The sequence below is a fragment of the Bubalus kerabau genome, chromosome 14, assembly GCF_029407905.1.
Source record: "Bubalus kerabau isolate K-KA32 ecotype Philippines breed swamp buffalo chromosome 14, PCC_UOA_SB_1v2, whole genome shotgun sequence".
Classification (NCBI taxonomy): domain Eukaryota; kingdom Metazoa; phylum Chordata; class Mammalia; order Artiodactyla; family Bovidae; genus Bubalus; species Bubalus kerabau.
In genome coordinates this window covers 64,349,009-64,372,710 of record NC_073637.1, presented here as the reverse complement: position 1 = coordinate 64,372,710, position 23,702 = coordinate 64,349,009, and the positions used below count along the sequence as shown (strand labels likewise).

At 35.9% G+C, this 23,702-nt stretch overlaps 1 protein-coding gene and 1 long non-coding RNA gene across 2 annotated transcripts in view; one reads left to right on the top strand and one right to left on the bottom strand.

The window, feature by feature from the left end:
- The window catches only part of LOC129627004 (uncharacterized), a 32,631-nt gene extending 20,981 nt beyond the window's left edge, over positions 1-11,650 (top strand). Inside the window, exon 3 of the long non-coding RNA XR_008702378.1 lies at positions 11,514-11,650. This is a non-coding gene — a long non-coding RNA (uncharacterized LOC129627004). The remainder of the gene's footprint in view (positions 1-11,513) is intronic.
- UBR5 (ubiquitin protein ligase E3 component n-recognin 5) overlaps positions 1-23,702 on the bottom strand; it is a 137,610-nt gene that overhangs the window by 17,837 nt on the left and 96,071 nt on the right. The window contains exons 26-49 of the mRNA XM_055546504.1: positions 20,618-20,715; positions 19,833-19,981; positions 19,431-19,522; positions 18,457-18,603; positions 18,245-18,363; positions 18,034-18,160; positions 17,822-17,951; positions 16,758-16,918; positions 16,403-16,642; positions 14,063-14,186; positions 13,337-13,448; positions 12,181-12,312; positions 11,546-11,803; positions 10,740-11,008; positions 10,353-10,564; positions 9,349-9,579; positions 8,800-8,873; positions 7,448-7,620; positions 7,245-7,358; positions 6,117-6,337; positions 4,512-4,632; positions 4,290-4,388; positions 1,771-2,014; positions 352-463 (exon numbers count right to left, since the gene is read on the bottom strand). Of these exons, the coding sequence (XP_055402479.1) occupies positions 352-463; positions 1,771-2,014; positions 4,290-4,388; positions 4,512-4,632; positions 6,117-6,337; positions 7,245-7,358; positions 7,448-7,620; positions 8,800-8,873; positions 9,349-9,579; positions 10,353-10,564; positions 10,740-11,008; positions 11,546-11,803; positions 12,181-12,312; positions 13,337-13,448; positions 14,063-14,186; positions 16,403-16,642; positions 16,758-16,918; positions 17,822-17,951; positions 18,034-18,160; positions 18,245-18,363; positions 18,457-18,603; positions 19,431-19,522; positions 19,833-19,981; positions 20,618-20,715 (3,759 nt within the window). The remainder of the gene's footprint in view (positions 1-351; positions 464-1,770; positions 2,015-4,289; positions 4,389-4,511; positions 4,633-6,116; positions 6,338-7,244; positions 7,359-7,447; positions 7,621-8,799; positions 8,874-9,348; positions 9,580-10,352; positions 10,565-10,739; positions 11,009-11,545; positions 11,804-12,180; positions 12,313-13,336; positions 13,449-14,062; positions 14,187-16,402; positions 16,643-16,757; positions 16,919-17,821; positions 17,952-18,033; positions 18,161-18,244; positions 18,364-18,456; positions 18,604-19,430; positions 19,523-19,832; positions 19,982-20,617; positions 20,716-23,702) is intronic.

The following is a 23,702-nucleotide window of genomic DNA, read 5'->3' as shown; positions in this document are numbered from 1 at the left end:
AGCCCACCCATATTTCCTGGAAATTTTAAGACAAAAGTAAAATGCCACTCATTCTAACATGTGAAAAACTGAACGTTTTAAATAATACAATTGCCACAAGTTAAAATTTTTAAAACAAATTTAGGAACTTGGATGATAAATAAAAAGCCAATGTAATTTCAACTGCCCCTGGGTTTTTAAAGCAGAACATATTAGTTAACAGTTGGTTAGACTATTTTAGTTACAATGCATCACTTATCCAATTATTAACTTTCATTTTCTAAAAGTTCACAACTGAGACTCTTATTTTCAGGCCTAGCTCCAATTCATCCAAAACGATGGTACTCAATAAAAGATACAAAATCACCTCACCTATCCCGATCTCTCCGAGAACCTGCTCGCAAGCCGCTACTCCTCCTCATTTCCCTTTCTCTCTCTCTTTCCCGATCCCTCTCTCCTCTGTTCCTTAATCTCTGCATTAAACCTGGAAAAAAGTGAAATACACTTTGTTTAGATGAATGTAAATGCAACTACTTTAAATGTTAAAAGTCAATGTGAGGAAATGAGACAACACAGTAAGAACATGACAACTGAAGATCATTCTCCTTAGCATCTGTGTCAGTGCCTTTCTATTATTCTCCCTATGGTTTTGAGTGTTGGGAGTGATTCTGTAGAATGAATTTATCTCCTTGTCATGTCAGAGCTGTGAAATAAAATGTAGCAACCAGGACTATGTTAGTTTCAACATAAACAATGCTGATATTTCTTACATATTTGAGTATCTTCTCTATTCTTAGTTTTGGGCATTAAAAGCATTTAAAGACACTCAGCTATTACTCTTTTTAAAACCTTAAGCGTAAACCAGGGTATGGTTTCCTAATGACTGTGCAGAAAAATGATTTCTGAAATGTCATGACTTCCTAGGTCTCCTCATTCACATTTTACACTTTTTTAAAAAACTGTAAGACTATAAAAAGTCAAATGGTTAAACTAATAATGAAAGGCTGGGGTATGCCCCCCATCTTTTCATCCTTAATTCTTTCCAGAGCTCATTCAGCTTCTATGGTGCAGTTTACAGAACCACAGTAAGATACAGCTATAGCCTAGGTATTAATAAAACACAGGATTCTGTTAGTTAACTGAGACTGACAATTTCCTTACATGAATCCCGAGTTTCAACCTTTTGTAGTTTTCACATTTTAAAATACACTATCATAATCTTGAAAATCAGGTGAGAATCCTAACCCCAAAGTGGTGATCATTCAGGAGGTAGAACTTGCACCAGGATGTTAACATAGAAAACCTTATTACCAAAAAACAAAGTCTTGTTCAATTAAACAGTGAAGTTAGTGACATAGCCAATTTACCTTTGGTTGCAAAATCCACCTCACTGGAGACTGGTAGAAACTGCAAATCATACTTTAAAAAGCTCTGTTCTAGGTAACAGCATTTTCTTCTCAATATCTGTACTAATTGGGAAATCCTGCAGTTTGCTCTTTGAATTTTTATATTGCCTTAAACCTCCCATTTCCCAAACATTAAAATTGAGATGAAAAACTCAATCGTACAATCATAACCATTTATGAAAATGAATGTGGCAGTAAAAGAGCCAACTGGTAAACTGGTAAACAATTAGAGTAGTTTTAACAAGGTTAAGTAATTGATCTAGAATAAAATAGTATAAAAGTATAAATACAAACTTCTCCAACTAAACATACATATAACCATGATCATCGTTTTAATCAAACAAGGAAAGAATTTTTATGAGCTTGTTACCTCTAGAGTACTTACTTGTATGAGTGCCTTTGTTGGCATTTTGAATACAGTCTAAATTTGGCAGTTTTTCATTTGACAAAAAAGCTTGTGCAATGGCTGTATAAAAGCTTCGTGCTACGCCACTGCCCTCTCCTGGTTCATCCTTAAATGTGACTTTTACTCTGTGTACAGCCATAGGTGTGGTAGCACATCTTCGACCAAAGTGATTGTTAAGTTGCCTCATGGTCTGCTGAATAAGAAGATCTCTATCCCGATCGACCTATTGAAATGCAACAAAAAGCAGTAAATTCAGTGCTGGAAACCACCTTGACATTTTTCTGTGTAAAATCTGAAACTAATTTTTGCTTTTCCTTGACAGTTGAAATAGCTATGAAGTATCTGGGTTCTCAAGAGCTTATATATTCCAAATCACACAAGAATATCTTACATTAAATCAAGATAATGGAATTTAACTCAATTAGAACATTTTCTTAAAAGATCTACCAGAACACAGCAATTCATCCAGTTTGGGGATATAGCAAGATAAATTGCAAATAGATCAAAGTGTGAAATTTTTTTCATAGCAAATCCTTAAAAAAAAGATAGGATATTCCTTGGCTATAGAATACCATAGCAAAGTAAAAGAAAAATGACAAACTGGGAAAAATATTTGCACCTTCTATTACCAACAAAGATTCATGAATAGTGTATATGTATCACTTAGCGTTTCTAAAAAAAAAAAAAAAAAACTGAGGAAAAAACAATAGGAAAAATGGGCAAAATATGCCAACATACATAATAGTTCCCAGAAAAAGAAGCAGCCACAGTACATGAAATCTATGTAACAATGTTTAACTTTGATCAAAATAAGAGAAATACAAATTAAAATTATACTGCCAATCAGATTGGCAAAAGTCAAAAATCTGACAACAAACTGCTGGCAAGACTTTGGAGAATCAGGCACTCTTGTATTGATGCAGAAAGTGCACAAATACACAGACATTATGTAGGAGCATTTGCCAATATTTGACAAAATTATATATACACATGCCCTCTAACCCATATCTAGGATTCTATCTCAAAGACACGCGAGCCAAATAGAGGAACACACATAAAGCAATTCATCACACCACTATTTGTAACAGCAAAAGACTGAAACAAGTCCAAATGTCTATCAACAGGACACCGGTTGAAAAAAAAAACTGATAAAGCCATAAAATGTGGTACTAAGACTACTAGGTAGTTAGAAAACAGAGAGCAGAACAGAACATTTCTCTCTCTATAGCCACGATTTTCTCTCTAGGATATACTGTTAATTGGAAAAATCAAGATGGAGTAAAATGTGTAACATTTCACTTGGGGTGTAATGCTTGCGGTGGGGAGTGAGGGACAGAGATGAACACATATACATGATCATATTTTTTAAAGGTGGGAGGGAAATAAGCTGGGGGTAGGGGATCAAAAAACAAACAAAAAATCCCAAAAGGGGGCAGGGGGAACCCAAAGTAAAGAGATAGAAATGTAAACTAGAGTTCTCTGAATATAAACTTCTTCTACAGAGTTCACTTTGCAACTGTAGATATTTTACATTATGAAACAAAACAAAATTAAAAAAAAAAAAAAAAAAAGGACAGCAATCCCTAAAAAATGAAGGCAAAATGAACCAAGACCATAACTATGTGGAGATAAGATGGTAGGTACCAAAACCACACAAAAGAAATCATCTCAAGTGACTTTAAAACAATGTAATTTGACTACAAATCTTCAACTGGAAATGCTCTAAGAACAAAAACTGCAAGTAAATCTTAACTCTATTTTCAATAATCGTTTTGTTAGCAGTAGTGTTGACATTACGATTCTAAGACTGCTATATGCATGCTGATAAAAGCAAATGAGTAATTTTAGCGGTGTTGCTGGAAAGCTGGATATTATCAGTTCAGAAGAAAGGAAGAATAAAGGGTGAAAACAAAACTTGTATTTCTAAATCTTAAATATGAAATGGGAGTATCAGTGTGAACACATGGTATAATTTTCTTATTTTTTTAAAGAAGCATTTCCTAGTTCTATCCACTAAAAGGCCTGGAAACAATGACCAACCCTATTGGCAGTGAACAATTTAAAGCCCAGATTATAATCTCAAAATACAATTTCCTGTTAAAAGGAATGGCTGATTTAAAGACTGTGACAGAAAATACCAGAAAATGAGACACATCAAATAGTAGGGAAGATATCAAAGACTGGATGGACTCTCACTACAGTGAGAGTCTCACTTTCTCAGCTAAAGAAAACACTGTTTGAGCATCAATGAAACACATCAACAGTTTAAATCTGTGTATTCACGATACTTAAACAAACCCACTGTTCCTCATTACATGATAAAGGGAAACCAACTGCCAGAGATACCCACTACTCTAAATTCGGTGACTACCATTCATTTTCTTTAAATTTTTAATTACATAGTATGCATCTACTATTTTTGTTTTCAAACTTTATATAAATACATGTATAGTATTGAATAGTATACTATATGTATAAGAAACTCTAAATACCTTTACCTCTAGTGATAAATCTCTTGACTGCTGATTTCTCAGTTTTTCCATTTCTCTACGGAATTTTGATTCTTTTACTTCAAAACCACCCAATTCAGTTAGGATCTTTAAAAAGAAAAGGAAAAAAAAAAACACAAAATGAAAAAAACCCATAAATGTATGACAGAACTATTCTCTGAATATGTACTTATCAGGCAGAATAGAATGTAAAGTGTTTAAAATACATACTGATCCAGGTTCTGCTCCAACATCTTCCATGAACACCCGGCCAAATAGTTCTAAAGAAAGGCGCCAACGTCCTAGCAGCATATCATGGGAAATTACCATTCCCATGAAACTACACTGTGGCCTGTGAGAAATTTAAGGGGAGAGGAAGAGCAATTTAGCCAGCTCTTAAAAATTTCCTGGTTTTTGGTCAATAACAGTAACTTACTTGGTCTTTTAATATTCTGAGATCTTAATTTATAACCACATACTATCTAATGGTGAATTTTCCTGTAACTACTTGTTCCTTGCAGAACTTCTCATTTTTACTCTATTATTCCTTTTGTCCTTTATGTAAGGATACATCCCCAGGCTGCCTCCTATCTTCATCTTTAATTTACCTCCTGTCTTTAAAGTCCAGTGTCCATCTCCACTGGGTGATTCCCAGACCCCTTTAGTTCAAACTTTCACAATGGACCAGAATTTCATTGCGTGAAGTATATCCACTTCGATTACACTTAACTCATACTCAAAATTAGTAAAACTGAGCATGACCTCTTCACTGCAATGACACTGCCTCCTAATTTCCTTCAAAAGTACTGCCTACTTTTTTGTTGCACAGACTTCAACAAATTTTATTCTTCCCTTGGTTCTTCCAAAGTGATCAAGCCCTTCATGAGTTTCTTTTCTTACCCCATGGTTTCCTTTTCATCCCCAAAGACAATATTCTACTTCAGTCCCTTTTTCACCATTAGCCAGAATGAGTAATAGCTTCTCTCTCTACCTCTAATTCTTCTCTCCTTCAGTCTATCTGCTTCTACACTTTCTAACCATCTCAGTTCAAATCATACTGTCTCTAGGAAGCTGGGGCCATCTCAGTCCATAATTCTTGTTTTTTATGGTTGTAGATTGCTAGACTGTGTATATATGATGTACATAGTTGCCTAAACTAGCTCAACTCCTCCTAAGCAAAAAAAAAAAAACAAAACAAAAAAAAACAAAACCCTGACATTACATAACCAAAAAACCAAAGAGCACAAAACAGTTACTAAACAGATCATTAGGTGATAAGCCATACCGAGTCACACTATATACTAGGGCAAATTTTTACTGGGAAAGCAAAGAACCTACCCTCTTACAAGAGAATTACTAAATGTGAACTTGGTAAAGGAGTGAAACCAAGCAAATGTGAAGGTCATAAATCTAGAAACTCCTTTTTTCACACGCCATCCTCTCCCCTCAACCACCACATCTGAGCTCCTGCTAACAAGTGTGTAACTGGCAATTTGATGTGGATATATAAGTGTGTAACTGCCAATTTGATGTGGATATATACTTAAACTCAGCACTGAACATTAAAAACAGAGTTAGAATTTCTTCAATAAACAGAGAAAATCAGAACGTCAATCAGTGACAAGACAGTCACAACCCCCTCCCCCAAAATCCAGAAAACTTAATATTTTAAATATCTGATTATAAACTAGGGAAACAAAAATAATAACATTTCATCCTATTATTTATATACAAATGAAATACATAGATTATAAATTTCCTAAAGAAAAACTCTTATAAAAATTATAGTAGCCATAAAGGAATAGCACAGAAAAACTGCCTTCACTTAACAAATACCTGAAAGATGTGAGAGGTGGCCCTTCACTCTCAGTCAGCCCTATTTCTGCCAGTAAACTGCTTTTCAACTGTGCCGCGAGGTCATGAGCAGATGGGCCTGGCTTTGAACTCTCAGCTTCCTCTGGCACCACAGTCTGTTCTTCTCCTTCCTTTTTTTGACGATTTTGCATGTTCATTACATTTTTCAAATTGGCAGCATAAGACATTTTAGTTGGAAGAACCTATGAATTTTTACATTTAAATGTTAGATATTAAGAACAAATTGACTATAATGTCCTTTTCAACTTACTAATATTCAACAGAAATCACATGGAAGTTCAATAATCCCTTTCTGGTACTTCTAGTTAGGAAGATGCAACCTATTTCTTGTCTGATTCCCACAGCTGAGCACCAATTCCATGCATTTGCCACAGCAGCCTTAGAGAACTTTAAAAGGCATCTTTATAACATTTATGGTTACTTAAGCGTCTTAATGTACATCAAATCCTCTCTTGTCACTTAGATAATGAAGAAAATTCCATTCAATTCCATTCTTCTATATGCCTGCTCTTAAACATGTTATTACTTTTTCACTGGAGAAACAGGACAGTATAATTTCAGGCTCAAAACTACATCTGTCACTTCACTTGTTGTCTAACAATAGACATCTCCACATGAAATTCTTGTAACCTTTCTTTGCCTTACCCATAAAATCAGGATAATAATGTTTTCTACCCAACATGGTTATAAAGACTAATTGAGACAGTGCCCAGGAGATAGAATTTTTCAACAAATATTAAGTATCATTATTAATATTATTTATTCCCATTCTAGATTCAAAAAGAAAAGTTACAAGTCAATATATATGCTCATATGTGCAAAAATTTAAATATTCAGTAGCATTACAACAAACGACCCTGAAATAGGTGAAGCACATAATGAAACCACCATTTTATAGGTACATTAGCCTGACATACAGCAAGCCTCAAAGCAGACTAATAATACTGTTGAATTCATAAGGAAAGAATTTCTGATACTTCTATTTGGGTAAATACAATATTCTGAATTAATGCATTTCCAAAAAACTGAATGCCTGGATAAGTGTTCAGCTTACAAGTATCATACTGCAATGATTTTTTACTATCTTACCTCAAGGCAGTTTCTATCCACTGTAACCTCCATTAAGCATTTCCCACTGCTGGCAGATGAAGAATAAAGACCCTGACTTGGGCGGCCAAAAAGATCCTCCTTTCTAGCATTTGGCTGGAATTTTAACAAAAATACTACAGTTACACTGAACACTTAAATAAGCTCAACTGAAAAGAAACTTTACAGTAGTTCCTTTAAATCACCTGCAACAGATGTGGCTGATCAGCCAAAGGGATGGCTTCAGCCAGAGGCACTTCAAATGGATTTGGGGGTATACACCCAAGGAACGTCATGGAGTCGGAGCGTCGGAAAAACGGATGGCTTTGGCCAGTTTCTGCGGGAAGAGAGTCATCATCCTTATCATTCAAAGTAGCACCTAAACATGAAGAGATAAAATGTGTTTTTTTTAGAAAATTACCTATTGCGGAAGGGTAAAAGAATCTTCATCTGCTCAATCCAAAAATCCTACTATCTCTTGATAAAATTTTAAATGTCACTCAAAAACAACAGTCTAAAATTGTGTTAATATTTTAAAGTGGTAATTCAAAATACTGGTTTTAAATGGTTACAGTGATAAAATTTAAGTGTATTTCAATATAATAAAAACTTGCAAAAAATATTAGCAGTAACAAATACTGTTCCATTTTGCATTGGGTGGATACCTGCCACATCTACCTCTTAGCTCCCTGGAGATTCAGACTTGAATACAGCCAATTTCCTGAGCATATTCAGGATCTGGCGCACTGATGACTACAAAAGGAGGAGAAAATAAGGAGCTAAAATTTAAGCATTTGCTTACTTCTAAGTTCTGCTTCCTCTATAAGCAGATAAAAAGAGAAATGTCTGGGCAACTCAAGTAACCCAACAGGAAATCAGCCCACCAACACCAACTCCCACTAAAGGAATAAAACTTTTGTCAGTGCTTACAGTATGCTGTGAAAATAACAGTGAGCTATGGCTGGGTTCTCAAAAAGCAGAAATTAAAGGAAAGCTGTCTTTCCCAGGGTTGAATAAAGTAATAAAGTACAAGGTGATATTAAATAACAGGTAAGTGGGCCGCACTAGAAAAATATTTTAATTCTACTTGAAATAATATCAGAAAACTATGAAAGTGCAGAAGATCCCAAAATTTCTCAAATTGGGGATATTTTCTCTCTTTTAATTGCATTAACTGTTAAGTTCCAATGAAATTTATGAGTTCCATTTTCTTGACACACTCTATTTTGCAGCAATATTAACAAAAGTTCTGCTAAAATTCTATTTAAATGCATGTATTACCAACACACGTAAAAGCAAACATAAACGATGCAAAGGAGAGATACAAAATCAAAACAGAAAAAATATCAATTATTAAAAAGTTCATTAATTCTTATTTATGAAGTAATTAATGCAAGAACGTATAAGGAAAAATGGACAGAAAATGCAAGAAACGGGACACAGAGAAGAAAAGAGAAATTCCCACCCAGACAGAAAATAATGAAGTTAAAAAGCTTGAAGGGGAAATACTGAGGCAGCCATTTCTTGAAGTAGGTTAGCAGATTTTCTGTACACTAACTTTGATTGGTGTCATCATCATTTTCATGTTCTGAATCTTCATTATCAATACCAAGTTCCAAGAGTTCTCGTGTCCTTAAAAAGACAAGTGCGTCATTTTACATGAAGTATTTCATGCTGTATGAACAGGAGCAAAGCTGATATAAAAATACTGAAGAGGTCAGTTTAGTACCTAACCAATTTTGATTAGTGGGATAAAAGTTTCAGATTCTAGGGATGGCAGACTGATCAGCCAAATGTACTACAGTTACAAAATAGGCTCAAAAGAAGCAAAAGGCTAATCGCATCAAGAAATAGTCCTTACACAAACTCAGAAACATGATAAACAAATCGGGACAAACTATCTCAAACATAAAGCCTAAATGGATTCTTAGGTTTCATAATTTAAGTGAGGAGTGGCTACAGAGAAAGGCTGGATGGACCCAAGCTAACCTGCCTACATGAAATATTCCTGTACTATTTCTCCCTACTCCAAAAATCAGACAGTGTACTAATAAAGATCACACTGATCAAGTATTTCTTATATCAATTTCACAGCAGGTATGAATACCTTTTGCGTTCCAGTTGAGGTGTATCCAATGTTGTCTGCTGATTCATCGCTTTAATCCAATATATAAGTGCTTGAAAAACATATGCCACATGCTTCAGTGAGCAAACATCCAAAACTGGAAGAACATCAGAATGCTCATCATTATGAGACCTCATTAAAGACAGAGCGTAATTGAGGAAGTCGCCTCGAGCAGACATCATTCCCTGACGGGCACTAAGCAATGTGGCACGTCTACAGGGATAAAAAAAATACACAATGTTTACAAAAAGAACACAAATATCAAATTTACCACTGTTATAAACATCCAAAATCAGGAACTGAGACTATCCATAAATAAAAGCTCATTACGCCTGGGCTGTACTTTAGAAGTAGAATCATGGAGTATTATTTACAGTACTGTACATTTATAAAGGAAAGAAATTCCCACGTCCTTTGGATTGCCAGAAGGTATTCCTTCCCTAGATACAATGGTTCTCAAACTTGTGTCCACCAAAATCACTTGGAAGGGTTGTAAAAACAGCTTGCTGGACCCAGCCCTTAGCGTCAGAAGAATGGGGTGGGACCAAAAATTTGTATTTTTAACAAGCTCTTAGGTGATCCTGATACTGCTCTTCTGGGAACCACACTTTGAGAACCACTGCCAAAAATGACACCAAAAGCAAAAGAAAATGAAGAGCACTAGCCTTTACCCAAATTAAAAAACATATGTCCTTCAGAGAACACCTCAAGAAAGTGAAAAGACAACCCACAGAACAGGACACAGTTTCTGCACATCCTGTATCTGATAAGGAACTTGTATCCAGAATATATGAAGAACTCATAAAATTGAATAACAGCTTGGATTATAACTTGTTTTGTTTCAACTACACAACAATTTAAAAGAAGTAACACAAGGCATGTATTTCCTCCTTTACAACAGAGTGGGGTCTCATATAACGGCAATCAGAAAACTCTCAATTTCTAGGCTAGAAGGTTTCTGTCGAAACAGACAAAGAATTTCATACCGTCTGCCTTCAAGGGTTCGTAAACTAGCCTCTTCTCGTGCGGTCATCCTTTCTCTTCGAGCTGAGTTCTGAGAAGCATGGAGAGGGTGATTGGGATGTCCTGGATCACCAGCAGATGCTAATGCAGAACCATAACGTAATTGAGCTTCAGTAGAATCCATAATACTGACCATCCAGTTCCAAGTGGGAATAAGCTTTTCTTCTACATAGTTCTACAAAGACCAAACTAAAACAGTTAAAACTACCCAGATAAAGTTAAATTTGATAGAGTTATATGATATAGACATTTAAGTACTTGTAACATTCACTCCCATCATACTGGAATTCTCAAAACAGATGGCCAAAAATATATTTGAATGAGTAATTTTTCAGTGGTTGGTTTCATACCTGTAAATTTACTGCATCTTGGTAAGTCAGCTTCACAGCTGCTGGAATCTGAGAGTAAACTAGGTGATTATACTTAGGAATAAGGCCCATCAAGTCCGAGATTTGTCTGATGACAATGCTATACGCCCTGGCTAAACTGCTTGCAGATGTTAAGTAGCTGCTGGCGTTGCTAGCTTCCAAAGCAGCTGCTGCAGCGGCAGCGCTCGTGCTGATGGTACCGCTCCGCCGTAGGTTGGAAGGATCGATATAAATCAAACCCGCTGAACTTGCTATCAGGAAAGAAAAGACAACCACAATAAATTAATGTCACGTGCTAACAGTTTCTCTAACACTGTACATACGTGAAGTAAAAGGTCAATTACATTAGTAAATATGGTAAATGAGCATTTCCTTTAAGCCACGCTAATTTGGGGAGGGGAATGATGAAGGTAAGAATTATTAATATTGTAATGTTCTCAACTAGGGCAATTCTGCCACTGCCTCCCTATGCAGACATGGGCAGTGCTGCAGACATTTTTGGTTGTCACAACTGGGGAGAGTGCACTCCTGGCATCTAATGAGTACAGGTCAAGAATGCTTCTAAACACCCTATAGGGCATGATCATAAATTAATTATTCAGCCCAAGGCAGCAATGGTGCAGAGACTGAGAAACCCTGCTATGAGCAATAAGTCATTAATTCTGTATTTGAACTCAGCAAAACAAAGAAAAATTATTATGAAATTATTTAATTTGTTCTTTAGAGGAAAATGTGTAATTTTTAAACCTATTTAAGCACTCTCAGGAACACCAAGTTTACAGACTTGCCTGCTGGAGTGGATGTGCTAGAAGGCGCTGTGCTAGCTGCCCGCTGGTGCTGGGTGTTGCGGACGGCCCACTGCATGGACCGAGGAGCTTGGGCAGCACCACTGGCATGTGAGCTATTTGTGGTCCTCTCCAACGGCTCATCAAGCATAAATGTCTCTTGTTCTATGTCGTCACTCTGACTACTGCTGCTATCAGAATCACTTGAGTCATTTGATTGCGAGTCATCTTCAGAAAAGAAGGCAGGAACACTGCTTGCACCTAAATTTTTAATTTTTAAACCAAAACCACTGTGAGTTTGTTTGTATTTAAAATTACAGTGTACCCCTCATTTAGGAAAATATATTAAACAGAATGCCAGACTATGTCCAATATTTCACAAAACCCATCATTGAAATATTCTGGAACTCTTCAATGAACCTTAAAATTAATTCATTATTTAAAAATCAGAAAAATGAAACAGAAAAAAGAAAAAAAAGAGTCACTGAAATAATAATCTTCTTCACTAATATCTCTAGAGAAACAAAGTTTTAAAAAAAGGGTTAGCCACCTTTGGGAATATCGTACTGAGCACAGTTTAACCAATTCTTCACACACAACCTTAGTATAAGCAAGAAAACTGCTAGAAGGTAACATACCTGCTTCTGAGCCAGCAGTTGCTGCAGTGACAACACTTCTACGCCCACTAGCATTATCTTGGTTGCTATGGTTACTTTCACTGTCACTTTCTGTTTCAGCTGCTGCTAACAAGTCCAGCTCCATGTCGCTCCCTAGCAAATATATTTAAATAACAAGAAAATAAGGTACAAACTCACTATCGATCAAGACAGGCTGATAAGACAGAATACTGTAAGGGTGGGAAGGGAGGGGAGCGGGGCAGAGAGAACTGGTAATACTAGAGTATGCATAACTGCCCACTTAGCAGAAGAATGACCAGGTAAATCATGGTACTCAGTGAACACAGACACAAAATTTGGCCTGCACCGCCTTAGGTAAAAAATATTAGGCAGGAGGACTTCAACAAGTGGACAGAGCTCAGGGTTAGGGCCACTGCTCAATTTTCATCAATTTTACATATTGGGATTCCAAGAGGGGAAGAAGGCTAATAAACATGTGTATCCTTTGTATTTCACTGTATATACACACACGTCATAACATACTAAGTTATGAATTTTCAACATGTGTAGTTTACTGCATGTCAATTAAACCTCAATAAAGGTGATCCCCAGAAGTCTATCCCATGGCTATTAAGAAGAATGATGACTATGTAGCAAAAGGGCCTACATGAAAAATCAAAGTAAAAAATTTACACATAATATGAACGACACGCACGGGAATGGGGCAGTACAGGGGAGGACTGAAAGTAAAAACACAGCTGTTAGCGTCTTGGTGGGATTATGGGTTGTCTTCCCTTTCTCCAATTTTCAAATGTTATGTTGGTTATGATTATTTTGATTTTCAAAAGACTTTTAAGAAAATAGAAAGTGTAAACCAAATGGTAAATGGAGAGATGATAAATTATTTTATACATGTAAACATATAAAAGTCTATACATTGGGTTGGCCAAAAAGCTTGCTTGGGTTTTCATAAGATGTGGAAAAGCCCAACTGAACTTTTTGGCTAATCCAGTATTTATATTTATGTATGTAAAATTCTGACAGATACTACAGAATCCCCTGGCAGAAGTATGCTGAACATTTCACTATACATCAAGTACTATTTCCTCTGTATTAATATCTCTTTAAAGGCACCCGGTTTTCTCATACTGAATAATTTTGCCAATAACCTGCATACCGTCTTCATCATGCTCGTCGTGCTGTCCCTCTGCCTCAGCATTTTCTTCCCCATGTTCTTCCTGTTCGTCATGGTGATCCTCTTCTCCAGCCACACCCTCCACCACCTCAACCTAAATCCAGATCTTATTTGTAGACAATCAAAGTACATAATAAACCCACATCTCTACTGTATTCCCCCACAGCATTTAGTAACTAAAATACAAAGATCACTAACTACAGGGAACTGTAACACTAAGCAGTTTCGAAATTTTTCATTTGCTAGCAAAAATTTGGTATCAAAAATTATGCCAACATATCCTAAAGTTTATGATTACTATTCATACCCAGAACCCTAAAATTAGAAATAGAAAAACTGTGGGGAGTACATGTTTTTTAAACTTCGGCAATTATAAAATTTATATAATAAATACACAGCAGCCTCTCTACCTTTGAATACATTGCACAAAACTACTAAAACTTTTCTAACATTGAGAATATCTTTTCTGTGAACCCTTTAGTAGAGTTACGTTTATTTCTAATTTCTTATTAGCCAATGAAACAAGGATTATTAACATATTTTAATATGTATAACTACAAATAAGAACATATAACAGAAGTCTAAAAGGTAGAAGCATATACATGTAACAGTGGTAAGCTACCATTAATAAAACTTCTAGTGACTACTTTCCCCTTCCCTCCCAAATAAAAGCCTCTCATGTACCACAGTTAAAACAATTAAAACCACCTCTTCCACATCTGCTGAAACAATATCATCCTGTTCTTCATCTCGGCCACGAACAGGCTGTGACTGGCTGATGCGCCTCTGCTGTGGGTTCCGGATGATGTAGGATGACTGAGACTGACTGGAGCTGTAAGGAAGCAGCTTATGAGCACGCTGCGGCCACCACCCTGACAGACAGTGCAGACCTCTAGGTGTTATTCAACGTGGTTCACAACCTGCTCTTTCCAATCTGACCAAATGTTTCTTGGAAACTGACAATAATTAATCTACGGTATATCAGAAAATGTGTAGCCCCAAAGAAATCATCTGACCTGGTGACTGCAGCCATGAAATTAAAAGACGCTTACTCCTTGGAAGAAAAGTTATGACCAACCTAGATAGCATACTGAAAAGCAGAGACATTACTTTGCCAACAAAGGTCCATCTAGTCAAGGCTATGGTCTTTCCAGTGGTCATGTATGGATGTGAGAGTTGGACTATGAAGAAAGCTGAGCACCGAAGAATTGATGCTTTTGAACTGTGGTGTTGGAGAAGACTCTTGAGAGTCCCTTGGACTGCAAGGAGATCTAACCAGTCCATTCTGAAGGAGATCAGCCCTGGGATTTCTTTGGAGGCAATGATGCTAAAGCTGAAACTCCAGTACTTTGGCCACCTCATGCGAAGAGTTGACTCACTGGAAAAGACTGATGCTGGGAGGGATTGGGGGCAGGAGGAGAAGGGGACGACAGAGGATGAGATGGCTGGATGGCATCACTGACTCGATGGATGTGAGTCTCAGTGAACTCGGGGAGTTGGTGATGGACAGGGAGGCCTGGCATGCTGCGATTCATGGGGTCGCAAAGAGTCGGACACGACTGAGGGACTGAATTGAACTGAAGATTTAACTTATAAATCTGAGAATGGTTTTTACTTTTTAGTAAGGCATTTCAAATCTGTGTTAATGCACATACTTTTTCGAGTTCTCCCCACTGAAATATTTCTACAGAGACAATGTTTCCTTTTCCATCGCTAAACCTTTCAACTTCCAAAGGCTCTGGTAGCAGCATTCACCCACTAAAGAGAGTTCCTTATTTACAAGTAACCTACTCTTTAAAAGAGACTTGACTAATATGACCTACTTTGCATCAGCTTATTAACCACTGACTTGCTGATGAGTGTGGGGAAAAAATAAGTTCAGAAGTACAATTATAAAATAAATCATAACAAAAGATGGGGTGGCAAAATACTGGGTTGGCCAAAAAGTTCGAATTTTCTGGCCAACCCAGTAATTTCCCTTTCTTAAAAATGTGACTCGGAAACAGCCAAGAATAGACAGATGTCTCCATTATAAAAGATGTCTAAGATGTCTCTTGTACATCTTAGAAACTTTGTAACTCAAAAGTGTGGCCTTGAGAGCAGCTGTATTGGCATGGTCCTATCTGCGAGTTCACAAGAAATACAGACTCTCAGGTCCCACCCAGACCTCCAGAATCAGCCTCTGCATTTTAATAAGATACCCAAGAGTTCTGCATGCATGTTAAAATTTGAGAAGCATTGTGATAAAAGACACCAGAACATTTTAGTTGCTAAACATTCTGACTCAGCCAACTTACAGCCTAGTTAGGTAAACTATTAAACAAATGGAAAAATGCGATTTAAGATTAATGTTGTAACTAGAATTGAATTGTTTTAGTCTTATCCTATATAACAAGGATCCCCAAACTTCAGAATTGAATGTGGGATAGTCTGAGGTGGAGCTGATGTAATAACAACAGAAATAAAGTACTTAAATTAGCCTCACTCCAGTCCATGGAAAAACTGTCTACCACAAAATCGGTCCCTGGTGCCACAAAGGTTGGGGACCACTACTATATGAGTGCACAGAATATTTTAAAATTCCATCATTCTGTTGTTATTTAGATTATATAATAACCTGCCCACCTTGCCCAAAGCTTTGGACACAGAGAAAGTTAAGAAGTCTTTTCATTCTTCAGCTTGGCCTTCTAGCAGGCTATATTTAAAGGTAAGAAAAAAAAAAAAAAAGTAATGAAGCACAGAAGCCTGAAGTAAACTTTCTTACCCGATTACTTTTTTGGTATAATAAAAAGTGCCATTCTGAACAAACAAACAAACCAAATCGCACCCCCTCATTTTATGTCTATTACTTTAGATGTACAGACATGTAGTTTTTAAAGTGCTTTTCACATGTTCCAAACAAGATAAAATCTTTACCCTTTGTTAAACAAATGATCCTGTACATAACCAGAGTGCCTATGCCTCAGATTTAGTTTAGTTTTAGGTTTTAGTAACATCTGTAACGTTTGCAGAGAAATAATCAGAATGTGTTACCAGATAGAAATTTACCTGCTAGACTGATCAGATGATGGCCGTGGTGGCAGTGGTTCCACTGAAAATAACTCCTCGCTGCCTTGCATGGCATCTATGCTGGTGCTTGCCAGAGTAAAAGGGGCAGTTGGACGAGCAATACCCATTCTGACAGGAACAATCAGTGACTCTGCTACATTGCACAGTTCTTCTACTGCGTAAGGCAGCAGTGCTTGGAATACACGCTTACATTTTCCTATTGGCTGTGGAATAAAGTTGCTAGAACAAAAAGGGAAATATAGACATCTTCTGAATCTTTTCATATACATAATTTTATCATCACAAAAAATGTGCGTAAAAAATATAAAAGCCAAAATCAAAAAGAATGCCTTACTTTTTCTTTTTAGATGAAGCCATTTCCACACTGAGAATGACAAAAACTCTTGCAACGGATCGCAAAAACCTCATTGTCACAGCAATCGCTTCTTCTCTACGTCCTGGTGTGTACTTGTTCTGGAGTTCTTTTACTAGTGTACCTAGCAGAGTATCTAAAAGCTTTAAAACCAGTAATCACTCTGTTAATGTTGAGACATCTTGTAAGATGTAGGCATTCATAAATAAAAAGTTCTAACGTGTTTTCAATATTAACATTTCATGATAAAAATATAAAAATATATTGAATCAACACAATCCCAGTGATTAACTTTGTGCCACATGCCCACTACTATGCTTGACTTATAGTGGGTCTCAAATGTCTGATTTCTTGTTTCTTGCCTTAAACTCCTACATATAACAATTAATATTTAGAAGACCAATACCTAATATGTCCAATCAAAGAAAGAATATACTTCACTCAATATATAGGATACTTAACAAAACATCAAAGTAGACTCAGATGTTTATTTTAATGAATTCATAATCCCATCCATCTCATATTGTTTTGTGACATCATGTTTCGCTTTCTCATATCATAGATAACTTCTTGAGGACAGCTTCTAAGGGCAATGTTAGTTTTATGGCTCCTGACATTGCCAAATTGTTTTCCAAAGGAGTACCAAAAGAAGGGTCTCCTCATCGGTGTATAAGTATGTTCTTTTTTCCATAACCTCTCCAGCAGTGGGTTTAACAGTTTATATTCTTTTCTAAATTCATAGCAAAAGGAGATATTTTTAAAAAATCTGCATTGAGTTATTACTAACTTAGAACCCTGCTTCACACATTTTTATATTGTATTTTTAATACACTCTAGGATTTGTATTTAGAATGAAAAAAAGGAGCTCTCACTGACTGACTGATTTAAAATGAGAAATTTAAATCACCTCCAAAATTCCATCCCCCTTAATGTAGTATTTGATTAGTGCTTACTGGTCCATGGGAGCTTGAATTAGTAAAATTTTGGGAAACTACGTAACACATACCCTTTTCATGTGCTTGTAAATAACCATTCAAAGGACTTACCAAAATGTCTGCTGTACACTTGACTATAAGGCAATGAGTGAAACAGTCCAACCGAATTGTGCCGCTTTGTTGATTGAGGTACACTTGCTCCTCTGGCAGAAGATGGCCTATCCTGCTGCTGGCACTGAGACTTGAGGGGAAAGAAAGAATGCACTGTAACTGCCTACACTAACACAGGAAACAAGTCTAAAAAACTTTCAATGGATACATACGGGTCTTTATTCTCCTGTGACCCAAACATAATCATAGATTTCAAAGCATTCCAGTCCTGCAGAACACGCTCCAAAGCAAGCTGGGCAAATCTTGGGGGCTCTAAATCATGATCAGGCATATCTGAATCTATAAAGAAAAGAAGAAACTGTGGGTAAGGCAGAAATACACATGCTGATTTTCCCGGGTGTCATAAGCGTCCAATCAACTCACCCTCAGGACTGGCTGTCTTCCGGTTACGATCCTCCCTGATTCGAGGCGGTCTGTACTGGCAGTGCTCCACCGTCTGCCTCGCAACTGTCTGCACTAAAAAGAGTAAGAGGTGCTCTCCTCTGCAAGACAGAACATTGTTATGAGGAAGAAGACTACTTACCTGTGCTGTGCTTTCACAACTTAATTTATGCCCTAAAAATCCCACGACTTGCCTGCTATTTGGCAGAGTGACCAAATTAGTAGCAGTGAGCAGGCGATAAAGCAGATCAAGACGAGCAGATTTCTGTCCAGCAATTAGAGTTTTACATTTACATTTCTCCCAACAATCACAATAGGCTGTCGGTGATGTACGCTTGAGTCTAGAAAGAATTCATATACAAACAGAAATTTTTTAAAAATATAAAGGTCTATATTGATATTACAGAGGCCTAACTCATTGAAACTCAAGAGAAACCTTGTTAACTTTCAAATAATGCAGCAAGGATCACTTCAGTGGTATACAGTCTGTAAAGCAGTACAAGAGAAGAGGCAACTTAACTGTTTTGTCCACCATCACATAGCATCTAGCACAGTGACGGCACTTGTTAGTAAGCAATCAGTAAATAAGCAGATTATCACTTTGAGATATTTAAATAAGATAAACATATTACCCAGAATTCTTTTAATAAAAATTATAAGTATCAGTATAGTATCTATAAAAAATTTCCACTTCTCCCACATATTTATTTATTTTAAAGCACAATAGTTGGTTTTTACAAACCAATTCTCTACTAATTATTATATCTATAGCACAGCCACAGGCGATGTCCCTGCTGAGACCCTGAGGCACTGCAAATGTTAGTGCTGGGTATTTTATGCTTCTTAGATCTATGAATGTGAAAACTAACTAGCCATAGCAACTCTATTGCTAGATGAAGGTTATTATATTTAGTTTAAGAAATAAACAAGGCACAGGCCAAACCATGACTCCCTTAATGCCTTAATGCCAGATAACAGACCGCACTACAGGGGACCTGAGACTTTGGCTGGAGAATACAGACAAAACCATTCTGTATATATATGTTTCTTAAAAGACTGATCCTAGTTACAATGTATGATCACGTATTTCTCGCATATCAGGCTATTTTTAATACGGCAGTATGAATCTAAGTAGTTTACAGCATTAAGAAACTAAAATTGCACTCACTTGCAATCATGACCTTTATGACAAACCCTTGCACATTCCGTACAACAACAGAGCGACTCCAACAAGCCACAAGTACGACACTCAAAAATATCCTAAAATTAAAAGGATATACTTTTTAAAAGAATGATATGTATATCTCAAAAGGATTATTTCTGGTATTTTCTAATTCAATCACAACAACAGTAGAGCAAAATTAATATCCTCTGGATACACATGGATACACAAATGGGAATCAAAAATTACCAGAAGAGCGAAAATAATTTATATCATCCAAAAAAAGTAGTATAATTAAACATTAGACTTCCAATTCCAAAGCTAAGAGCTATAACTCCAGTGATGGTCAAAGAGAAGAAAAGAAAATCTGAAGATAGCACAAATATAGGTAAATGTAAAATAACTTACCTGGTTAATGTGCTCTGCTCCAGTCCATGTAAAACTGCAGGTATCATTACAACATAAGACATATAAAGGAGAGTCATCAGGGTTGGTACCTGATGGGCAAACCATGCCCATAAATACATCTTCCTCTTTTTCACTTGAGGATACTTCAGCTAAGATTAAAAACACAGTAGTTCATACATCAAGAAAGAACTTAAGCACTACTTTCCTCAAATGGAAAAGTTCTAACATTTACACAGTATAAATCAGAAACTACTACATATTAATAAAATAAAATGACATACAAAGTTAACATTGCAAAGAAATCCAGTCAATTCTGGTGCAAAGTAAAGCAAAGTATAATTACATCATAACCACACAAGAGAACAATACAAATACATCAAACATCAGCCATCTAAGTGCTCAACTCTACATTATGCAGTTAAGATTCAAGTTCTAGCTCTATTTAACAAATTACAGATAATCACATAAATTATTCACAGCCACTATTTTTCAAAAGATAACTACCGAATCTTTTAAAGGCTGGATGGCAAGAACTGATATTCCTTAACACTTGCTATTAGGTGGTAAATCCCAGTCAGAAAGAACAGTAAGACATCTGGTCTGTTCTTTCCATAAAATTTTATCACCAATACCAATTAACAGGCTGACAATATATGCTTGAAAAAAGTACATGAATTTTATACATATACACAAAAGAATTATCTTGATAGTTTCTAATCAATTATAGAAGAGAATCTAGTCAAATTAAAAAATAAGCAACTCATTTAGAACTTGAAATAAATTACCTTTTGCAATTTTCTGGGCTGTTTCTAAGATGGTAATTGCAGCAGGATAAGCTCGGCCACTTACAGCAGACATAAATGGGGTCATACCTCTTGCATCCCTAAAATAAGAAAAATTGTATTTAAAAATAGTATCAATTATTTTCCTTCCTGATATTATAAAAGAAACATATGTTCAGGATGAAACAAAAAACTAGTTATGTTTTAGTAAATAATGTCAATGCTCAAAGAAAATCATTGGTGATATTTTCTGATCTCATATTATCTCTTAAGAAAGTCACTTCTGTGGAATCTTTGTGTCTCTAAACCATGCTTTCCTTTCTTGGCTTTAGTGACTTTAAAGAATACAGCAAGGGTTCTGGAGTAAACTAATACTTTCTAGATGTGGGCATAGTAACAGGCTCTATCTCATACATTTTGAGGAAGAATAAAAGAATTATTACTTCAATTCAACAGACTGCTTAGCAAAACACATGTATTCGGTAAGTGTTAGCTATTATTATTACTAAGAATTTCCACTTTAAAATGTACTTTAAATATTCTTCACTGAATTTCTATTCCCTTCTAGACCCTTGCATTTCCCAAAAGTCAGTTTCTCAGCCATTTGTACCTCCCTCTCTTCCATTATAGCAACTACCACTTCTCTCACAATAATTCAGTTCCAACATCTACACTTGCTTATTTGATAAGGCTATTTAAGATTTCCCAGTGATACTTTACATTCAACATATCTAAAACTCAAATAATCTTTCTCTTCAAAACCGCTCTCTACCTAACTTATTTATGTCACCCAACAGTATCACTGTCCCAAGTAACTTCAGACAAACAATGTGGATTCTTCACAAAGTCTTTCACCTAAACCATGTTTTAATGCATCTTTCTTTTCCACTTTCAACAACTCTTTAATTCAGTTTATTGCAACACACATATTAAAGGCTATGACATATAAAACATACTTGACTTGACTCTCCTTTTTACTCTTGCCTATTTTAATCTCTTTTATACCACCATCTCATTACTATTCTTATAATCCCACTTTGATAATATTACAGTCTAACAAAGGCAGTTATTCAGAGCACTGAAGCCCAAAGAACAGAGACCTATTTTTTTTTCCAGATCCACTTGCAATTGTTCTCTTCTAATCCTTCACTCCGAACTGGATGAATTATGATTTCTTAAAATACTCATACTTCTCAATGTTGTTGTTCCTTCTCCCTATTTTTCATGGTTCTACTCAAACTTAATCTTCATAAGGCTGCTTTCTGTATAATGAACACATTTCTCCCTCCTGTTACTCCAAAGTATACTTATGTGTCCCTTTAGCCAGAGTCAACCAAGGAAAAAGTTCAGATAAGTAAAATCAGAATTCAAAGAGAAGTTACACCAAACAAGTAACAAAGCATTGTAAGAAACTTACTACCAACAACTGTACACCAATAAAATAGACAACTTAGAAGAAATGGATAAACCGAGAGACATACAATCTCCCAAGACTGAATCAGAAAGAAATAGAAAATATGAACAGAATGATTATCAAGAATGAAACTGAATCACAGGTTCCCTCGTCTAGTGGCTAAAACTCTAGATAAAATACCAGCAAGCCAAATCCAGCAATACACTAAAAGGGTCATATACTATGATGAAGTGTGTGTGTGTGTGTGTGTGTGTGTTGGGGGGGGGGTGCGGGTACGTGCAGCTTTATCCTAGGATGCAAGTACTGTTCAATATCCACAAATCAATCAACATAATATACTATATCAACAAATTATAAAATAAAATGTTAAGATCATCTCAATAGAAACAGAGAAGGACTGAGACAAAATTTAACACATGATAAAACCCTCTAGAAAGTGGATATAGAAGGAATGCATCTCAATATAATAAAGGCCATATACTGGCAGGCCCACAGCTAACATCATGATAAAAGGTGGAAAGTTGAAAGCAAGTCCTCTCAGATCAAACAAGGATACCCACTCTCACCACTTTTATTCAACAAGTATTTTAAGTCCTAGCCACAGCAATTACACAAGAAAAAGAACAAAAAAGTATCCAAATTGGAAAGAAGTAAAATTATCACTATTTGTAGATGATATATACTACATACAGAAAATTCTAAAGATGCCACCAAAAAGCAATTAGAACAAATAAATGAATTAAGTTGCAGGAAACTAAAGTAATATGCAGAAATCTGTTGCACTTTATACACTAACCACAAACTATCAGAAAAAGAAATTAAGGAAACAGTCCCACTTATGATCGCATAAAAAATAATAAACTACCTAGGAATACATCTAACTAAGAAGGTAGAAGACCTATACTTGGAAAACAGTAAGAAACTAATGAAAGAAATTTAAGATGACACAAATGGAAAAATTAACCTTGCTCATGGATTCGAAGAATTAATATTACTGAAATAACCATACTATTCAAAGCAATATTTAACTCAATCTCTATCAAAACAGACACATTTTTCACAAAATAATAAAACAAAACCATGAAAGATCCCAAACAGCCAAAGCAATCTTGAGGAGAAAAAAAAAAAAAAAAAAACAAAGCTAGATGCATCATGTCCCCTGATTTCATACAGTACTAACAAAGCTACAGTAATCAAATGGTGTGGTACTGGCACAAAAACAGACACATTCTGTCAATGAGACAGAATAGAGGACCCAGAAATGAACCTACACTTACATGATCAATTAATCCACGACAAAGAGGTAAGAATATACAAAGAACAAAAGACAGTCTTTTCAATAAATAGTACTGAGAAAACTGGACAGTTAACAGCAAAAGAATCAAACTGGCCTACTTTCTCACAACATATAATGAACTCAAAAAGGATTAAAAACTTAAATGTATGACCTGAACTCATAAAACTCCTAGAAGAAAAAAGAAAACAAAAATAATATGCTCTTTGACATTGGTCTTAGGGTTTTTTTTGGCTCTGTCTCCTCAGGAAGGGAAACAAAAGCACAATCAAACAAATAAGACTACATCAAACTAAAAAGCTTTTGAATACCAAAGGAAACCATCAACAAAAGGAAAAGGCTGCCTACTGAATGGGAGAAGATGTCTGCACATGGCATAT